The sequence below is a fragment of the Chrysemys picta genome, chromosome 11 (assembly GCF_011386835.1).
Source record: "Chrysemys picta bellii isolate R12L10 chromosome 11, ASM1138683v2, whole genome shotgun sequence".
NCBI lineage: Eukaryota > Metazoa > Chordata > Testudines > Emydidae > Chrysemys > Chrysemys picta.
In genome coordinates, this window is record NC_088801.1 from 4942100 (window position 1) to 4963501 (window position 21402).

At 47.4% G+C, this 21402-nt stretch overlaps 2 protein-coding genes across 2 annotated transcripts in view; one reads left to right on the top strand and one right to left on the bottom strand.

Moving 5' to 3' along the window:
• Positions 1-21402, bottom strand: part of SMARCAL1 (SWI/SNF related, matrix associated, actin dependent regulator of chromatin, subfamily a like 1) — a 248766-nt gene that overhangs the window by 200885 nt on the left and 26479 nt on the right. The window lies entirely within an intron of this gene.
• MARCHF4 (membrane associated ring-CH-type finger 4) overlaps positions 1-21402 on the top strand; it is a 157308-nt gene that overhangs the window by 112866 nt on the left and 23040 nt on the right. Inside the window, exon 2 of the mRNA XM_005279739.3 lies at positions 7698-7853. Within this exon, the coding sequence (XP_005279796.2) occupies positions 7698-7853 (156 nt within the window). The remainder of the gene's footprint in view (positions 1-7697; positions 7854-21402) is intronic.

A 21402-nucleotide genomic window follows, 5' to 3' on the forward strand; every position in this document is an offset into this window, starting at 1 on the left:
TCTAATTTGCTGGAGATCATTTAGGAGGCCTGTAATTGGTCCTAGCCGGGGCTCGACCCTTCCGGGTAGGAGGGGAGCCACACCGACACACTACTGGGGGAACAAGCAGTCAGTTAGTCCTGAAGCTCCGGCTCTCTGGTGCAGGGCGGAGCAAAGCCGGCAGTTAGCTCAGGGCTCAGGCCCTCAGTTGCAGGGGACTGAGCGAGTAAATAGTTCAGAGCCCGGGCCCTGGATCAGGGCGGGGCAAACACAGTTTAGCTCAGGCCCTTGTTTGCAGGGGCTGAGCGAGCAAGCAGTTCAGAAGCCCAGGCCCTGGATCAGGGCGGGGCAAACACAGCTAAGCTCAGGCCCTTGTTTGCAGGGGGCTGAGCGAGCAAACGGTTCCAAAGCCAGGCCCTGGATCAGGGCGGGGCAAACACAGTTCAGCTCAGGTAAGGCACGCCTAGGCTTTCTGTAGCCGAGCGTTGGGTGAGGGGGAAGCCTGCCACCCGTGAGCGGGGGTGGCAGGGGGGAACGCAGGCCCACCCACTCCACTGCGTTCCAGCCCGGGGCCCTAGCAGCGGTTGCTGCCGCTGCTGGTCAGTGGGGTATCCAGACCGCAACACACTGACATTGGCTCACACTCAGTTGCAGCCGGACCGGGGTCGGCTACCCCCGGGCTACTTCCATGATCCCCCTCAGAGCCTACCTCATTCGTCGCGCCGGGCTCGGGCCAGTCCATCTGCATGGGCTCCTCTCGGCCAGGGCTTGGTGGCAGGTCCGGTAGCTCTGCCGGGAAGTCAGGCCAACGGTCCTCGGGCGGCTCCTCCGGGTAACAGCAGGGGCGGAGGGGTTCGGGTGCAGTCTCACCCTCAGGGTTGGTGGGGTGGGGTTCCCAGGGATTCTCCCAGTGATGGGAGCGGACGGGCTCCGGCGGCTCCTCCTCGTAGCGTGCCCGGGGTAGCTCGGGCCAGCTAGGGTCCAGGCCTCGGTCTTCGGCGGTCTCCTGGCCGGGAGCTCCCGGCCGCACGTCTGCTCCCTGTGGTGGCTGGCCGCAGACTGAGCTCTGGCGGCCGGCCTTTATACTTCCTGTCCCGCCCCTTGACTTCCAGGGGGCGGGGACAGGCGGTGGTGGTCCCACCCACTCTGGTGCCTGCACGTGGGCTCCCTCTTCTGGGCAGGAGGGGAGCCACACCGACTCACTACAAGGCCATTTTTAGAAGTGTGGCCCTTAGAGCTTCAAAACTGTTTTTTGCCTAACAACGTTATTGCATCATGCCATGGCCACTTCCAAACATTGTTTTGAAATACCAGCATCACAAGGGAACACAGACATAGCAACCTTATGATGCAGGGACATTCTGACAGGCCCAGATTATTGATTCTTTGGAGGGGAGGGATAGCTCGGTGGTTTGAGCATTGGTCTGCTAAATACAGCGTTGTGAGCTCAATACTTGAGGGGCTATTTAGGGAACTGGGGTAAAAATCTGTCTAGGGATTGGTCCTGCTTTGAGCAGGAGGTTGGACTAGATGAGGTCCCTTCCAACCCTGATATTCTATGATTTCAAACACCCACCTATGCGCTAGTATCTGAGCACTAGGTTGATTAATGATGGAGGTTTCTCACTATAGACACATACAGGGGCTGTGTTGTGCCCCAGGAGCATTTTGTCCCCTGCATTTTCTATGCTGATCTACAGTGCTTGGTTACTTGCACCTGAATACCTGGTGATTTGCACTTCTTGATGTGGTATAAATTATTGTCGACTCTCCAATGCGCTGATAGAATTGAGCCATCTCTGTGTTTGGAACGTTGACTTTACAGAATCACACACCCAGAGCTTAATGTATTTATTTCCTCCGGGGTGCGCTGAAAGTAATGCAGTGACTTTTGCCCTCTCCCTTGCAATCTATTGAAGGGACAAAGGCAAGTGGAGAATAATATTTTTACTTTTTTTCCCCCTTTCTTGTGTTGCTAATTGCCCCTCCAAATTTTTTTTCTTTTTGTAAAAGCCTGCTTACATTTTTGCCAGTGACTCCATTTTTTATGCATTTCACTCTGTTTGGACTCCTCCCTTGCATTTGTTGTTTATAGTCAGTTTCACTTTCTGGTGATCCTGCACCAACCATATTGTAACTGCAGGGGAATGTTTAAACAGGAAATAAAATGGCTGACTTAATGGAGATAGGCAGAAGCTATACTGTCCTGGTGACACCCCACCTAGAGTCCAAAGAAGAGACTGCTACAGAGAAACATCACAAATTTCACCTTGAGATCAGTGCATGCTGGGATAGGACTTTGGGTGTTAATACTGAGTAATGTATGGATACCCCTGCAGTGTAGACATGATCAATGAAGCTCATATGTACAACCTTTGATACTGAGCTTCAGGCCTTCAATTTAAGGAACTTCAAGTTTGTTTGTTTGTTAATATGGAGATATAACTATCTCATAGAACTGGAAGGGACCCTGAAAGGTCACTGAGTTCAGTCCCCTGCCTTCATAGCAGGACCAAGTACTGTCCCTGACAGATTTTTGCCCCAGATCCCTAAATGCCCCCTCAAGAATTGAGCTCGTAACCCTGGGTTGAGCAGGTCAATGCTCAAACCACTGAGCTATCCCTCCCTCCCCACTAGGGCCACAGGGTGCCTGGTCTGTCAAAGGCCCTGCAGACATTTGGCACTATCGAATTGGAGATGGGCCAAGGCAGCCATGTTTTATTATTTAACCACTTCTCTTGTGGCTGCACCTAACAACCCTCACCGGGCTCATTTCCCTTGCCCGAGGCGCTGTGCAAATATTTAGCAAAAGAGAGGCCCTGCCTCAAAGAGTTTACAGATCCAAACCTGAGACTGGGGAGGGTTGGCGCCAAGTTCCACACGATCTGAATCGTTAAAGTTCGGATAAAAGCTTTAGCTTTGGGCCCATTTCGAATGCTAGATTTGATATCATGAAAATAGGGTTTTTCTGTACGTTTTGTAAAACCCTCCCCCTTTAACTGACAATGGCCCTCACATTCCCCAGCTGCTGCCCGAGTGCAGAAGGCTGCTTTCATCTTTCTGGGCTTTGGGAAGGCTGATTTAAGTCCTGATTTATTTTTTTCAGAGGTGCCAAGCCTCTGCTGCTCCCATTGACTTAGACTGGGGCAGGGACTGTCTCTTCGTTTTCTGTGTTTGTACAGCATCTTGCACAATGGGATCCTGGCCCACAAGGGCTCCTCGGAGCGACCACAATCCCAATAATAGATCATTAATAATGGACTTGAACTGGAGCTGTGGGGTGTCTCTTCGCTTCTCGAAATCTCTCCGTGGGGTTTCAGGTAAAGTTTCCAAAACTCAGACGTGTCAAACCACTGGCCCCTTTTTGACAAATATGGCCTTAGTGATTTGCCGGAGGTCCTACACTGTGGCGGCATAGTTGGAAAGAGAACCCAGAGTCCTGACGCCCAGTTTTAGGCTCCAACAACACTGCCTAATGGTGTTTTAAATCCTCGTCTGTTACTATGCATCATGATGCACAGATTCCCCCTGGTCTTTCCCAATTAAATTCAGGACTGTAGAAAAATTAGGCCTGTCCCATGAAAATTGGGGCAGGTGACAATCCTATGCAAGACCCTTAAAAGCCAGGCTATCTGGCCACTTTTACCACTGCCAGGGAATGGAGATTGTGGTGCCAATCAAGGTCAAGTGTCTGTCTGCATTTGGAGTAGAGCAGGCAGGATTCTCAGCAGGAATGGATTCCTCCCTCCAGGAAGTTACTTTCTGCTGATGCTTCAACAGTGGTAGGAGCAGGAGAGTCATATTGCAGCTATTGATCTGTGATCGTCACCTCTCCTCTTCACAGTACTTTAAACTGAGCCATCTGCTTTGCCTGATGCTGCTTTGGCGGCCTGCGCCTGGCTTGTGTGCACAAGGATATAGACACAGTACATGGAGATATTGTAGCAACACTAGTAAAGATGTGAAAGCAGCACATGTCTCAATGGGTCACCTCGGAGTTGCCTCCATCTCTCCGTTGGCTGAGCCTCAGGGCTCCGTGCCAAATTTGCCACTCGTGCAAACAGGCGTAACGCCTCTAAAGTGAACGGAGTTGAGCCCTCGTATCCTTAGCAGCCAATTCAGCTTTCAATCCGTGATACCCCCTCAATGGGGAGTTTAGACCATCATTACCATTGCCAGACCTAGTGGCTAAAAGACAGAATTTCCTTTCACACACAGTAGGGTAAAATGGGTCCCCTTACCTTCAGGCCAGGGACCTCTAGTTTGATTACTCCTGGCATAGGTGTGTGTGACTTTGATTGGCAGGTGATTGCGAGAGGTGACTTTTCGAGTGATGGCCCACTCCCCCGGGAAGGGTTTCACGTGCCGAATCTTGCACAAAGCTGTGGGTGCAGCCTTAGGAGAAACAACAGGCTTAGAACAAGTTCTCTGTGGCTAGAGATCTGGAACACCCAGCCTGTCGCTTGGCGTTCCGAAAACCATGCTGCACCTATGTAAGATCTGCTGCAGCTCTTTTTGATCTGCTCTAGCCTTCTTGACAGCACTGATGTCGATAAGATCCTCAGGTGCCGTAAGCTGACACAGCTTCATTGACTTCAGTGGAGTGATGCAGATTTATATCAGCTGAGGAGCTGGTCCATATGTGCGGAAATAAAAGTAGGAAAATATCCTGGAGCTACATCTACTCATCTCTCCCCCAACAGGGATATGACTCAATCCAGGGACCTGATTCTCCTTTTAATTTACATCAGGTTTACCTCTGTAATTCCACCGCCTCCAATGGCACCATACCTGATTTATACATGTGTATATATGAGAGGAGAATCAGTCCAAAACCCTCTTGATTCCTTGCAAGCCAGACCAAATCCACACTGAACTTGTGAATGTATTTGAAAATCTGTAGCTATCAGGCACTTGCCCACCAATTTGCCAAAGGAGAAGAGGAATTGTTTAGGGTGATCCACCTGGTGGAATGTAATTCAGCAAAGGAAATGAAGGCTACCGTTTCCCGACATTGAAGTGTCTTTGTTGAATAGTCTCAGGAGGGAAGCAATGGAAGGTCCATTGCTGGAAGCACTGGAGAGCATGCTGTGTAGGGAATAATCTTACACTGCCCAAGAGAAACGGACACAATCTAATTTCCATCTCTAACTTCCATGAGCTGTGTCTCCTTTTTAGGAGCACTCTTGTGTGTAGCTTTTTGTAAGGGTCTCTGTGCATTAATGACTGTTGATGGGTTGTTCTAGAGCTCACTGTGAAGTCTGGGATCAGACTCTTCTCTTTGCTGTATGAAGACTTTATCCCATTAATATGCCTGTGGGTTTTTAGCTTTTTACGAACACCTGCTGTGTACAGAACTGGGCCTAGCTGTATGTAAAAATAGCTGTGCACCAACCCCCAAAACATCATCATTCATACTGCTTTGGAGGAGCTAGGAATGAATCAGGTTTTTGCTGGATTTGCAAAAATAGAGAAATTGGGGGGGGGGGGTTGTACTCAGAATTTTTCACTGAATTCTCATAAGTGACAATAGCTCTCTCTGGATAGATTTACCAGTCTGAGAGGAGTTTTTTCTAGGCTGGTTCACATACATCCTTTACCTCTGGAAAGTGGAGATCAAATTTGAGAAATTTAAATGCATTCTGAGCTCTTAACTTAACCTGGGGGGAGATTATCTCTATTCAGTTCTAGTCTTTATAGGTTCTTATACCACTCTCATCACCATAGTATCTGAGCGCCTTCCAGTTGTTAAGCAATGTTAAATGATGTGACTAATCTGCCTGGTGTGGTTCCTTCTCTTTCTCGCTCATCCTCGCCCCAGTGGGAGAATTGTGCAGGTTACTGAGTAGTTTTTGTTTTGGTAGGGTTTTGTTTTTTGTTGGAGAAGTCAGGTCCTCAAAGAGTGACTGGACGTTGGAGCAGAATGTGGCAAAGCCACTAACAATCACATGTCAGCCAAGCACACCTCTCATCAAAGCAAAGCCACATGCCCAAACTTCCCACTGAAGTTTGTACAGCTAGTCTGAATTCTTGAAAATGAATGCTACTGCTTTCCCTCCCCCGCCACACCTCCATTTCACAATTTTGCTCTACAATAGGCATGTCTTCATGAAGGAAGTGGCCTATTTCCAAGCGAAAACCGCAATTCTGTAAATTTCTAAATTCTAACCTCCCTTTGCATGATATTCAATTTGTAATGAAAGCCAGTGACAGTCAAAATCCAGCCTGCCTTTGTAATGTAAACAACCAGGTTGCTGAAATTTCATGGAAAATGACATTTCTGGGTCACATAATGGAGCCGAATGAAGTGATTAACATTTTGGCATTAGACTTCATAAAAACAAGTATCACTCTTGCCAACTCTGCTCCCAACCTCCAGGAGGCCTTTGCACCTGATCCTTATGAAACCCGTGGGAGTTTTTTCCATTGAACTTCAATGGGAGTGGATCCTGGCCTTTAAAGTGGGACAAAGACACGACCAGGGATAGAAGACTTGTCTGTGTCCTAGTCTCATATTGCTATCTCAGCCTTTCTGCTGCGCACATACAGTGATAAAAGAGGAGAGGCCAACAGGTCCGTGGGGGATGGAGGTAAATCTGGGTCTTTAATAGGAAGCCTCATGCCTCTTGAGTTGGAGCATGGCTGAGAGATGCAACTCAGCCTTTCCCTGTCTTCCAGGAGACAATCTAACCCTGCCTTTTAAAAAGCCTTTAACCCTCTGAACAAAGCTAAACATCGAGCAGGAGTTCAAAAAGTGGCTTTTAAACAGTCAGAGGTGGGGGTTGCAATTTAATGGCTTCCCTCTAACGATTGGATGAAGTGAGCCGCTATCGATAAGCTTATGGATGTAGTAGTGAATTTACCAAGCTATGCGGAGGGTGGGGCTGATCCCTTTCAAATGGTTCAAAATAATACACTTGCTTGGCAACCCCATTTAAGTTGCGTGCCTGAAAAAATTCGATGACCCAAGGAAGGTATCCCATGCTTGGGAATTGGCCAGTACATAGATTGTGTGTCAGGCCATAATCTCGGCTTCCATCTTGTTTGTTCCAAGTATGGAAGTAGCAGGATCCCCGGGTTGTCTGATGTCTGGGTTTTCAAATGAGCTGTCCTGTTGGACTGCATTGGTAATGGAATTTTGAACCCTTTCCCCTGCAGGCTGTGAGTACAAAGGGGGAGTGACCAGAGATGGGCCCGTGCCACAACATTTTTGATTTGGGTTCAAATTTTGAAAATTTGCAATGGGGACTTTGGTTTGGGTCTGTCTCTGGTAAATCATTTACTATCTTCAGTGGTCCATGTGACGTGAGCTGATGCTGGTCTCAGTCCAGGGGCCAGTGTCTACTTCACCAGAACCACCGCCATGTCCAGCACTAATTAGACCCCACACTGGCAGTCCCAGCAGATAGACCAAGGACTGACTGGACAACAGAGATTGATCCTCTCTCAGGATTGAGGCTCCTTGGAAGGGCAATATGGATAAGTTTGCGTTGTGTTTAAATTGGCCATCAGTCCCCAGGACAGTCTGTCCAGCACCTTTCAACAGCAGGGAACTTTATTAATAAAATAAAAACCAGTCGAAGAACTAATAATGGACTATTTTGGCCAAAACTCCTGAGCCAGGACTCTTCGATTGCAAAGGGGAACCGCAGCCGACTCGCCTTCAGACCTGTTTGGAGGAGGTAACCCTTGCTGACCATCTGTCTGTCTCTTTCCAGGGGGAGTTGTTGAGCCCGTGTCGATGCGATGGATCGGTGAAATGCACGCACCAGCCTTGTCTGATCAAATGGATCAGCGAGAGAGGCTGCTGGAGCTGCGAGCTGTGTTACTACAAGTATCACGTCATTGCCATAAGCACAAAGAACCCTCTGCAGGTAAAGGTACTAGAGACATTTCAAAGTTTTCTTTTCTGTTGTTATCAGTAGGTCTGTGTGGCTCTCCCTGTACTGCGTAGAGGGATGTATGGATGGGCTCTTTACAAAGTGGAGGAGGGCTGGTTCAAGCCCCCACCAGGAATCTGTTCTTGCTGCCCCCTGGCATTTCCAGAACCCATTCTTCTCGGTCTAGCTTACTTATCAGGCCCTCATTGATGTAGCATTTGAGCACCTCACAAATCCTCTGTGAGGTAAGGCAGAGCTATTTATCCCCATTTTACAGCTGGGGAAAGAAAGCGGAGAGAGGCCAAGTGACTTCCCCAAGGTCACACAGGAAGGCTGTGGTAGAGTGGGGAATTGAACCTGGGTCTTCAGAGTTGCACCCTAACCACTAGTCCACCCCACAGCCCAAGCTTGCCTGCTCTGGTCCCTAATAGGCCCTTCACCCGCTTCTGGTTTGCATGTCATCAGGGGTATTGGAGCCCATCTATGCAGACTTGAGGTTCCACTGGCCTGAGCCTTGTGCTGTATGAGTTAGGTGTCCGTCACAACCAGATCCGAATGGTAGCTTTTGATATCCACTTTGCCCCGGTGTAAATGACTGTAAGAAGCAGTGGAAAATTGCACTTCCTTTCCTCCGATTTCATGAGCTCTGGTGAGTCTCCAGAGATGGATATTTCCCTGAGTGCATTGCCCCAAAATCTAACTGTGAGGAGGCAACATACTTTGAACACACGACTAAGACTCGAGAGACCTGGATTCCGGTCCTAGTTCTCCCTCAACCTACTGTGTGGCCGTGGGGCATGATTTAGTTTCTCCATGCTGCAGCTTCTCCATCTGTAACACGGGGGTTATGGTTGTCACTGGCTTATTGTTATTTGGACAGTGCCCAGAGGTTGGCGAGTTGCTACCCACCTTGGAGTGTCTCAGATGCCAGGCACCGCATTAGAGCAAGGTATTAATAGTTCTTCTTCAAGGGCTAGTCTGTGTAGCTATTCCACTGCTATTGAACTCAGGGGAATCGGAGCCGGCACTAGGCATTAGCAGACTAAGCGATTGTTTGGGGCCCCCTATTTGCTTTTTATTATCAGAACTTGCCTGTTTTAGTATGGGGGGAGCAGGGGCGGCTCCAGGCACCAGCGCAGCAAGTGCGTGCCTGGGGCGACAAGCCGCGGGGGGCAGCCTGACGGTTGCTGTGAGGGTGGCAGTCAGGTGGCCTTCAGCGGCGTGCCCCTGCGGGAGGTCCGCCAGTCCCGTGGTTTCGGCAGCAATTCGGCAGCAGGTACGCCGAAACCGCAGGACCAGCAGATCACCCGCAGAATCCGCGTGACCGCGGGCGGTCCGCAGGCACACCGCCAAAGGCCGCCTGACTGCCGTGCTTGGGGCGGCAAAAAACATAGAGGGATATTCCTGCATAGCGCCCCCTGTGGGCTAGCACTGGTGGGAATTTTTGCCACTAACTTCCAAGGGAGAGCAGAACTGGTGCCTAGGATTTAAGAGGGATTTAAATAAAGTACATGGGACTCATGTGGCCATTACAGGAGTGAATTCTACCCTGGAAGGAGTTCTTGCTCCATGGCTTCTGACACTTGATTTTTACATGCATTGGGCTCAGGTTGTCAGCACTTTCATCACAAACCCAGAGCCCCAGGAGTTTAATTTCTTGGCTCAGATACCTTGGTCCAGACTGAAACTCGAGAGGGAGGACTTGGACAAAACTGTATGGTATTTTTTAAAACTGTTTTGCATGTGCCTGAATGTTGCAGGTGTTTCAGATCAGAGGCTGATGTTAGGGTCCTGTAACAACACAGATAGTAACGCTTTGTGCTGGCACTGTGGTAGTACCTTTCCTCTGAGGAGCTCCAAACGCTCCGTAAAGCTCAGAGACACAAGTTAAAGATTTAGACCCGGATCCTCAGCTGGTGTAAATTGGCATAGCCTCTTTGAAGTGAAAGAGACAAGTGCCCATTCCCCAAGCTGCAGAAACACTGCGCTTTTTCGGAAGCTCTTTGAAAACCTGGCCTTATTAAACTCTAGGCAGCTGTTGCCACGAACATAAAAAATGACCAGGCGATGGCAAGAAAATAACAGAGCTTAGAGCTGTGTGAAATGATCGCAACGGAAAGTGGAAACCGTGAAAAATGTGAGGCATCCAAGTGTTTGTTTGGACTTCACAAACTTGCTGGAAACATTGAGACTTTTTGCTTATAAATAGGAGCAATTTGAATTAAATACAATATATCATAGGGTTAGAAGGGACCACAAGGGTCATCTAGTCTAACCCCCTGTCAAGATGAGGATATACATTCACAACTGAAGGCCCGAAGGACTATATATACAGTGCATACTCACATATACATCCCACTAGCCCTGAAATACATACACATCACTCCATAGCAACATACACGCTTTCATACCCCCATGAGACTGACACACACATTCAAATAGTCACTCACATAGATGCACACAGAAGCCCAAATATTGAGGTCCATACATGATTTCATGCAGACAGATGTCTACATACACACGCATGGGCCATACAGTAAAAGAACAAGATCAAACCCTACAGCTGTTGATTTGTGCGTGCTAATTGCTATCTGGAATTTACATGCCTTTGTCCTTAGCTTAAAGCTCTGACTTTCCCAAGCTTCAGTGTTTAGGTACGGTTCTGTAGAAAGCCAGGGAGCTCTGAAGTCCTCTGTTTATCCAGAGAACAGGCATGACACAGGCAGTGACAATGTGAGCTCTCACTACCCTGCCAATGTGCATCAATTTTGACTTGGAGGGTCCACTGCTCTGGTCCCCACAGCCCATTTTGTCCTTGGCCTCTCTGCTAAGACGCCAGTTTTGTGGCCTGGACATCGATCCATTAGGCCTGGACTGAGACCCACCCACTCATTTCACACAGGCCACCAAATGAAATGGCCTTTGACCACTGGGATGGATTTGAACCAGTGACCTGGAGGTGACATAGCCTCGTGGCCCACTACCAACATCCCGAGTCACCGGGGCCCATTTTAAACCCAGGCCTAGCCTTAGGCAACCTGCGGGTACTGTTTTCCTATGGCAAAAACTGTATCAAATCGCTGAGTGTACTTTGCATTTGTGTGCATGTGTATTTCAGCAGATCCTCTGTGTGTGTGTGCGTGTGTGTGTGTGTATTTCATTGCATACTGTATGTACTCAAGAGTATATGTTGAATTGCACAGTGTACTCCATGTATTTCAATGTGCGTGTGTGTGTGTGTGTGTGTGTGTGTGTGTACTTGGATGGGAGACCTACATAGACGGTAGGCGCATGTGGAGAGTTGTGTTAGGGGCAGAGAAGCTACAGCAAGGGAGCAGAGCTCATATTTAATGAACCAGATTCCTTACAACCTCTGAGCTGCTATGATGCTTCCATATCAGACAGCATCTTGTATGCACCGCTTTTAAATGACCCCTCTGGCACTGGCTGCTGGGATTTCCCAGCGTTAAGTGAGAATGCCTTAGAGCTGCAAACCTGCCAAGGCCAGGGGATTAAAGTCAGAGAGAGTGAAGCTCAAGTCTCCAATCCAACCTGCCAGGTGGTAGCTGCTTAGTCAGTGAGCAACAGAGGCGCTTCCAGGAGCTCAGAGTGGCTGGGTGGCCTGTTACCCTCACATCACTGAACCTGGTAATCCCCAGTGATGGGTAAAGCAACCCTAGGACGAGCAGGTCGCTTTAATCCGTTCCCTACTGGGGTCTGTTGCAACATTTATGCAGGGTTATATTGTGGATGGGATCTTTAGTGTCTACAAGGTCTGAACACACAGGGTATGTGAAACATAGGGCAGCATTGCAGGCGTGTTTTGCACTACATATCTGCCACATTGGGCATCCCCAAAGTGGTTAGTTGTGGAGCCTGATTCTGCTCCCATTGACATTGCTGTATAACTCCTTTGTCTCAGGGGAGTCACTCCTGATTTACATTAACTGTATCTAAGAGCAGAATCAGACTCTTTGTTTTTAGCAAAAATAAAAAACCAAACTCCCAGATCCAAAAGCTTCTGAACTTTGGGGAAGTTAAAATCCATCCACAGATGTCCCTGGTGCCCCCTCTGCATAATGGGTCGCCTGACCCCCTGTTCAGAACACCCAAACATTTGGGGAGTGTTCGAATTAAGATTCTGGTCCTGATTCTCCTCTCACTGGCACTGGTGTCATTCAGAAGTAACAATGCTGGAGTAAATGAATATTTGCTCAATGTCTGCCCTTCATCAGGGGTACTGCATCCACATCAAATGTATCTGAAACCCGGGAGTCTCCCAACCCCAGACCTAACTCCTGGGCAAAAACCCAACGGCGATGAGATTGCTGGAAGTGGCAAGGAGAGCCGCAAAGGAGTTACTGCCTCTGTGGCAAACAGCTCGTCATCACATTCACTAAAGAACCAGACAAGAAAAAACACCCACCACAAGCTGCAGAAGGAGGGTTATAGAGGCCCTGGGAGAGCAGTAACATGATTTCTGCATGTCTGACAGGACATCAGAAGTGCTGCAAATGACCAGCTGTGTATCGCCAGGAAAATCTCCAACTATTTGTATTTCTCCCGGAATCTGAAAATGGATCTGTTCAATAGCGAGGCCCTGGATCCTCATAATTATAAAGGAACTTGTCAAATCCTGTAATAAACTAACCTTGCTGAGGCTGGGGTGGGAGAGCTCGGGGCAGGAACTAGAAAATCCTTCCTAGGAAGCAATGTTCTCTGTTAGAGGCGTATAGATTTTCTTTGGCTAATTATATGGCCTGATTCTGCTCTCCCTAACAGATGTTTGTAAATCCAGAGATCACGGGAGTCAAACCGATATGAGAATCAGACTAAGCAAAGAGACTCTATGAGTGCTCCGGGGCTGGAGCACCCACAGGAACAAATTTGGGTGCTCAGCACCCACCAGCCATCAGCTGTTTGGTGGCTGGGGGGAGTGGCCGGGGGGAGAGCAGAGAGCAGTGACCGGATAGCGGGCGGAGGCCTTGGGGGAGGGAGAGGGGGAGGGGGCGGAGTGGGGGTGGGGCTTCAAAGCGGAGCATTCCCGGGGAAAAATAAAAGTCAGCACTTAAGAAACTAAGCATTAATATCATTTAGTTGGTATTGCAGTGGCAATAGCCTCGGACACCGGCAGAGATCAGGGCCACATTGTACTTGGGGCTGTACAGACTCGCAACAGGAAAACAGTCTCTGCCCCAAGCACATAACGTGGGGTTATGACATTGTACAAAAGACGATGAATGAGATAAACGAGGGGCAAGGAGGAGAGGGAGCAGGAAGATATTAGTTGGTATAGTAGGCCGTAGACTCAGCCTGCCACCTTCCTGGCCAGTTTACATTAAGGTTAATTAAAAATTTCAGCTCTGGATCGGATATTAACGTTCAGAGGTATTTTGGATCTGAAGGTTTTGTAATTTCGGTAAAACGACGGCACAAATATTAAGAGGGAAAACTCAATCCGAACTTTGCATTACTGTCTAGGTTAGTTGTCAGCGTAGATTAGTGATGGGATGGGGTTTGAAAGAGGTGGCCTTCGAGGAACGATTTGAAGAAGAGTGTTTTCTCCAATGTGTGGGGCACTTTGGCCATCCATTGTATAATTGTGCCTCAGCATCCTGTGACAAACAGTGAACTGGGAGTTCGCAAGGGTCTTGCAAAGAACCCTTTATTTGATGCTTTCTGTTACAGCAGAGCTCATAGGTCTGCTCTTAATGGTACGGGTCCTGGGATCATCTGAAGAGCTTTACTCAACAGGAAGTTATACCTCTGGAGATCCTAGTGAAATGGAAAGAGAGTTATCATCTAGGCACCAAACAGACTACGGACATGGTTTTGTTCTAGTTCTGACTTAATTGTTTTCTCACAATTTCATGCATGAGTGTAGTGCTGGTGAACAGTGCCAACTAGCCAGCCCAGGAGAAGGAAGCGTTCCTGTTAGCCACACAACAGAGAGCAGCAGTACAAGTTTCCCCACTGTGACCTGTAACCCTGAGCTGCAGGGAACATATCACAAGTGAGTTCAGTCTGCACAGCCATCCAGCCATTGGTTTTAGTGTAGGAATGGAGCCAGGCAGTGTTGACTGGAGGAGGAGGAGAATGGCTGGTGATTCTCTAGAAGTCCTCAGCCCGTCCTCACCACCTTGGTATCTGAACACCTTCCAACCATTAAGTGATGTGACTAACCCCTCTCTCTCTTGTGTGGTTGGTTTTTTCTCTCCTCCTCCTCTCTCCTGTGGGAGAACTGTGTGTGCACTGGTGTGGTTTGTTTTGGTAGGGCTGTTATTGTTTGGGACTTTGGGTGGGTTTTTTAAATGCACACGCTGCTCTGGGTTAGGGAAGGCAAGGTCAAAGACATGAACCTGGTGCCGAAGATGATGAGGTTTGTGATAGTCTTTAGTTCCTGGGGAGCGCATGCTGCAGCCTGGGACCAGCCCCTAAGCAAGCTCTATCTTCTGCATAGAGGCTCTTTGCCCTGATGAGCTGACACTATCCAACTCACTTTGATTAGCACCAGACAGCCAAGAGATGACGGCAAAGTTTGGCCATTGGCTCTCCGTGCCAGATGCGAACCAGTGACCTCTGGTAGCAAAGGGAGAGATATTCTAGCCTCTGGAGCCATCCAGTCTCTCTCTCGACTGAGTGATCTGGATTTCGGCGTGAGCTTTTTTAACCTCTTGACAACTGACATTTAAAAGACACTCTTTTGTGGGGGGGACAGCTGGCTTAGGGGGCTGGTAATGGAACACAACTTCACTTCTAGGTCATGGGTGCAAATTCAGCCCAGGGCCATCAGGGACCAAAAGCAATTACCATTGACTGGCATGTGTGAAGTGAGGTGGTAGCTCTCAGTGCAATACCCAGTGGGCAGGTGACCCCAGCAAGAAAAATCCTCACAGCTGACTCAGCAGAGGAGCCCAGCATTAAATGGGCCAGGAGGACCGCCCACCCCTCTCCCCTTTGGAGATGGGGTTTGTTGGCATGTGGCCCTGGATGGGGGAAGGTGGCCCTGCGGTGCTGGTCTCCGTTCTGCAGAGACTTTTGACTCGCCAGCATTGTCAATACAGCCTCATTCAGGTGCACTCATTCTTAAAAGAGCAGACAGCCGTTAGCCCCATCCTTCCTGCCAAGTGCTGAATTCCGGCTACTCCGTTTCCTTTATAACCGAGAACTCTACACTTAATGACAGGTTTCAGAGTAACAGCCGTGTTAGTCTGTATCCGCAAAAAGAAGAACAGGAGTACTTGTGGCACCTTAGAGACTAACAAATTTATTAGAGCATAAGCTTTCGTGGACTACAGCCCACTTCTTCGGATGCATATAGAATGGAACATATATTGAGGAGATATATATACACACATACAGAGAGCATAAACAGGTGGGAGTTGTCTTACCACCTCTGAGAGGCCAATTAATTAAGAGAAAAAAAACTTTTGAAGTGATAATCAAGTTAGCCGAGTACAGACAGTTTGATAATAAGTGTGAGAGTACTTACCAGGGGAGATAGTCAATGTCTGTAATGGCTCAGCCATTCCCAGTCCTTATTCAAACCGGAGTTGATTGTGTCTAGTTTGCATATCAATTCTAGCTCACCAGTCTCTCTTTGGAGTCTGTTTTTGAAGTTTTTCTGTTGTAATATAGCCACCCGCAGGTCTGTCACTGAATGACCAGACAGGTTAAAGTGTTCTCCCACTAGTTTTTGAGTATTATGATTCCTGATGTCAGATTTGTGTCCATTAATTCTTTTGCGTAGAGACTGTCCGGTTTGGCCAATGTACATGGCAGAGGGGCATTGCTGGCACATGATGGCATATATCACATTGGTAGATGTGCAGGTGAACGAGCCCCTGATGGTATGGCTGATGTGATTAGGTCCTATGATGATGTCACTTGAATAGATATGTGGACAGAGTTGGCATCGGGGTTTGTTACAAGGATAGGTTCCTGGGTTAGTGGTTTTGTTCAGTGATGTGTGGTTGCTGGTGAGTATTTGCTTTAGGTTGGGGGGTTGTCTGTAAGCGAGGACAGGTCTGTCTCCCAAGATCTGTGAGAGTAAAGGATCATCTTTCAGGATAGGTTGTAGATCTCTGATGATGCGCTGGAGAGGTTTTAGTTGGGGGCTGAAGGTGACAGCTAGTGGTGTTCTGTTATTTTCTTTGTTGGGCCTGTCTTGTAGGAGGTGACTTCTGGGTACTCGTCTGGCTCTGTCAATCTGTTTTTTCACTTCAGCAGGTGGGTATTGTAGTTTTAAGAATGCTTGATAGAGATCTTGTAGGTGCTTGTCTCTATCCGAGGGATTGGAGCAAATGCGGTTATATCTTAGAGCTTGGCTGTAGACAATGGATCGTGTGGTGTGTCCTGGATGGAAGCTGGAGGCATGTAGGTAAGTGTAGCGGTCAGTAGGTTTCCGGTATAGGGTGGTATTGATGTGACCATCGCTTATTAGCACAGTAGTGTCCAGGAAATGGACCGCTTGTGTGGATTGATCTAGGCTGAGGTTGATGGTGGGATGGAAATTATTGAAATCATGGTGAAATTCCTCAAGGGCTTCTTTTCCATGGGTCCAGATGATGAAGATGTCATCAATGTAGCGCAAGTAGAGTAGGGGCGTTAGGGGACGAGAGCTAAGGAAGCGTTGTTCTAAGTCAGCCATAAAAATGTTGGCATATTGTGGGGCCATGCGGGTACCCATAGCAGTGCCGCTGACTTGAAGGTATATATTGTCCCCAAATGTGAAATAGTCAATGTGAGACATTGACTATCTCCCCTTGTAAGTACTCTCACACTTATTATCAAACTGTCTGTACTCGGCTAGCTTGATTATCACTTCAAAAGTTTTTTTTCTCTTAATTAATTGGCCTCTCAGAGTTGGTAAGACAACTCCCACCTGTTTATGCTCTCTGTATGTGTGTATATATATCTCCTCAATATATGTTCCATTCTATATGCATCCGAAGAAGTGGGCTGTAGTCCACGAAAGCTTATGCTCTAATAAATTTGTTAGTCTCTAAGGTGCCACAAGTACTCCTGTTCTTCTTTCTACACTTAATGACACTGCTGCAAATTCCACTGACATTGCCTGGACCTGTATCTCAGGGCTCAATCTGGCCTGTCTACCGCAGAGCAGGGAGTAGAGAATATATCTCCGCAGCCTATTTCATGGGTGTGTGATAGCCTCCCCTGCTTTGCAGGGGCAGCTTGGGACCCTGACCCCGAGTCTCGTTCGATAACTCAAGGAAGCATCTGGCAATTTCAACATTCAATCTTACACTGGGCAGTAGGATGCTGCAGTGAGCTACACCAGCGTAAATTCTAGTAGCTCCATTGAAGTCAGTGGATCTAAGGTGGATTTACAGTGGTGTCCTGGATCAGAATCTGGCCCTAGCGATATTTGTAATGTGGCGTCTAGTATTCTCCTCCTAGGAGGAGGAGAAGCCAGGTACCCACAAGGCTGGGAGGACTACAGCCACCATTTCCAGGAGGAAATGTAGGGTAGTAGTGGTTGGTGACTTTCTTCTAAGGGAGACGGAGGCACCCATCTGTTGCCCGGACATGGCATCCTGGGTGGTATGCTACCTGCCAGGGGCCCATATCTGAGAAGTTACAGAGGGATTGTCGAGGATCATCCGGCCCTCTGACTACTACCCCATGCTACCCATCCATGTGGCACTAATGATACTGCGAGGTATGACCCTCAGCAGATCAGAAGTGACTACAGGGCTCTGGGAGTAAGGGTGAAGGAGTTCGGAGCACAGGTGATCTTTTCAATCCTTCCGGTGAAGGGTAGGGGCCCAGGCAGAGACAGATGCATCCTGGAGATGAATGCCTGGCTGCAAGGATGGTGTCGCCACGAGAGCTTCAGCTTCCTTGACCACGGGGTGCTGTTCCAGGAAGAAGGACTGCTAAGCAGAGATGGGGTCCACCTATCGAGGAAGGGGAAGAGCATATTTGGATACAGACTGGCTAACCTAGTGAGGAAGACTTTAAACTAGGTTCAAAGGGGGCAGGTGACCAAAGCCCACAGGTAAGTCAAGAACATGGAGATCTGGGAGAAGGTTTGGAATTTGGGGGGAGCATGGGCTGTTATAGCAGGGATAAAGGAGAGACAAGACAAAACAGCAGGGGGCGGGAATCAAATCGGTATCTTAGATGTCTGCATACTAATGTGAGAAGTATGGGGAATAAGCAGGAAGAACTCGAAATGCTAGTAAATAAACACAACTATAACATAGTTGGCATCACAGAGACTTGGTGGGATAATAGACATGACTGGAATATTTGAATAGGGGAGTACAGCTTGCTCAGGAAGGATAGGCAGGGGGAAAAGGAGGAGGTGTTGCCTTATATATTAAAAATGTATACACTTGGACTGAGGTTGAGATGGAAATAGGAGACAGACTTTGTTGAAAGTTTCTGGGTAAGGATAAAAGGGGTAAAAAACAAGGATCATGTCATGGTAGGGGTTTACTACAGAGCACCAAACCAGGAAGAAGAGGTGGATGAGGATTTTTTTAAACAGCTAACAAAATCATCCCAAGCACAGGACTTGGTGGTGATGGAGGACTTCAACTACCCAGACATCTGTTGGGGAAATAACATAGCATGGCACAGATTATCTAACAAGTTCTTGGAATGTTTTGGAGACATTTTTTTATTTCAGAAGGTGGAGAAAGGGGAGAGGCTGTTCTAGATTTGATTTTGACAAATAGGGAGGAACTGGTTGAGAATTTGAAAGTGGAAGGCAGCTTGGGTGAAAGTGATCACGAAATGATAGAGTTCATGGTTCTAAGGAATGTTTGGAGGGAGAAGAGCAAAATAAAGACAATGGATTTCAAGAAGACAGACTTTACAAACTCAGGGAGTTGGTAGGTAAGGTCCCATGGGAAGCAAGTCTAAGGGGAAAAATAATAGAAGACAGTTTGCAGTTTTTCAAAGAGACATTAAGGACACAAGAGCAAACTATTCCACTGCGTAGGAAAGACAGGAAGTATGGCAAGAGACCAGCCTGGCTTAACCAGGAAATCTTCAATGCTCTAAAACTCGAAAAAGAGTCCTACAAAAAGTGGAAACTAGCTCAAATTACAAAGAACGAATATAAACAAATAACACAAGTATGTAGGGACAAAATTAGAAAGGACAACGCACAAAACGAGAACAAACTAGCTAGAGACATAAAGGGTAACAAAAAAACATTCTACAAATACATTAGAAGCAAGAGGAAGACAAAGGACAGGGTAGGCCCATTACTCAATGGGGGGGGGGGATAATAACAGAAAATGTGGAAATGGCAGAAGTGCTTAATGACTTTTTTGTTTTGGTTTTCACCAAGAAGGTTGGTGGTGATTGGACATTTAACGTAGTGAATGCCAGTGAAAATGAGGTAGGAACAGAAGAGGCTAAAATAGGGAAAGAACAAGTAAAAAATTACTTGTACAAATTAGATGTCTTCCAGTCATCAGGGCCTGATGAAATGCATCCTAGAATACTCAAGGAGCTGACCTAGGAGATATCTGAGCCACTAGCGATTTATTTTTCAAAAGTCATGGAAGATGGGAGAGATTCCAGATGACTGGAAAAGGGCAAATATAGTGCCCATCTATAAAAAGAGAAATAAGGACAACCCGGGAAATTACAGACCAGTCAGCTTAACTTCTGTACCCGGAAAGACAATAGAGCAAATAATTAAGCAATCAGTTTGCAAACATCTAGAAGATAATAAGGTGATAAGTAACAGTCAGCATGGATTTGTCAAATCATGTCAAACCAACCTGATAGCTTTCTTTGACAGGGTAACAAGCCTTGTGGATGGGAGGAAGCGGTAGACATATTTCTTGACTTTAGTAAAGCTTTTGATACTGTCTCGCATGACCTTCTCATAAACAAACTAGGGAAATGCAACCTAGATGGAGCTACTATAAGGTGGGTGCAAAACTGGTTGGAAAACCGTTCCCAGAGAGTAGTTATCAGTGGTTCACAGTCATGCTGGAAGGACATAACGAGTGAGGTCCCACAGGGATTGGTTCTTGGTCCGATTCTGTTCAATATCTTCATCAATGATTTAGATAATGGCATAGAGAGAACACTTATAAAGTTTGCGGATGATACCAAGCTGGGAGGGGTTGCAAGTGCTTTGGAGGATAGGAGTATAATTCAAAATGGTCTGGACAAACTGGAGAAATGGTTTGAAGTAAATAGGATGAAATTCAATAATGGCAAATGTAAAGTATTCCACTTAGGGAGGAACAATTAGTTGTACACATACAAAATGGGAAATGGCTGCCTAGGAAAAAGTACTGCGGAAAGGGATCTGGGGGGTCATAATGGACCACAGCTAAATATGAGTCAACAGTGTAATGCTGTTGCAAAAAAAAGCAAACATTGTTCTGGGATGTATTAGCAGGAGTGTTGTAAGCAAGACACGAGAAGTAATTCTTCCGCTCTAGTCCACACTGATTAGGCCTCAGCTGGAGTATTGTGTCCAGTTTGTGGGCACCACATTTCAGGAAGGATGTGGACAAATTGGAGGGAGTCCAGAGAAGAGCAACAAAAATTATTAAAGATCTAGAAAACATGGGCCTGTGAGGGAAGATTGACAAAAATGGATTTGTTTAGTCTGGAAAAGAGAAGACTGAGAGGGGACGTGATAACAGTTTTCAAGTATGTAAAAGGTTGTTACAAGGAGCAGGAAGAAAAATTGTTTTTCTTAACCTCTGAGGATAGGACAAGAAGCAATGGGCTTAAATTGCAGCAAGGGAGGTTTAGGTTGGACATTAGGAAAAACTTCCTAATTGTCAGGGTGGTTAAGCACTAGAATAAATTGCCTAGGGAGGTTGTGGAGTCTCCATCATTGGAGATTTTTAAGAGCAGGTTAGACAAACACCTGTCAGGGATGGTCCAGGTAATACTTAGTCCTGCCATGAATGCAGGGGACTAGATGATCATAATGGTCCCTTCTGACCTTAAAGTCCCTGACTAGATGACCTTCCAATTCTATGATTCTATGTCAAATTGCTTCACACAATACACACTGACGGGGGGGTTGCGTTAGAAGAAACTCTGCCGTTCACCTTCTAAGGCAGCACAAATGTGTCAGACCCCTGTTGAAAAGGGAACCTCGCCTTGTATTATTTGTAATGTGTTTTGTGGGGCATGCGTAGCCTACAGCAAGATCTCACCTTGCACTGTGTTCCTGTCATATTTCACAAGTGAATCAGCACCAAGCTGCTTGGATGGGAGGCCTCCAAGAAATAGCTAGGTACTCCGAGAAGCGGTCCTGGTGATGCCTTTGGCAGCATGCTCTCCAGAGTCAGTACAGCACCAACGCCCCAGCATGGTGACAGGGACGCCCTGCCTCCAGAGTTCCTGCTTCTGGATGATGTATAAACTGGAGAGCCTAATGCATGGAGTCATTAATGTCCCACTTGTTACAGATCTAGTCAAGTGCCCCCTCTAGGACATTCACCAGACTACTCTGAGGGGATCCAAATGTGAGGTGTGCTTTCAGCCTTCAGAGTCTGAACAGAGTCCATGCACTGCCCCTAGCTTG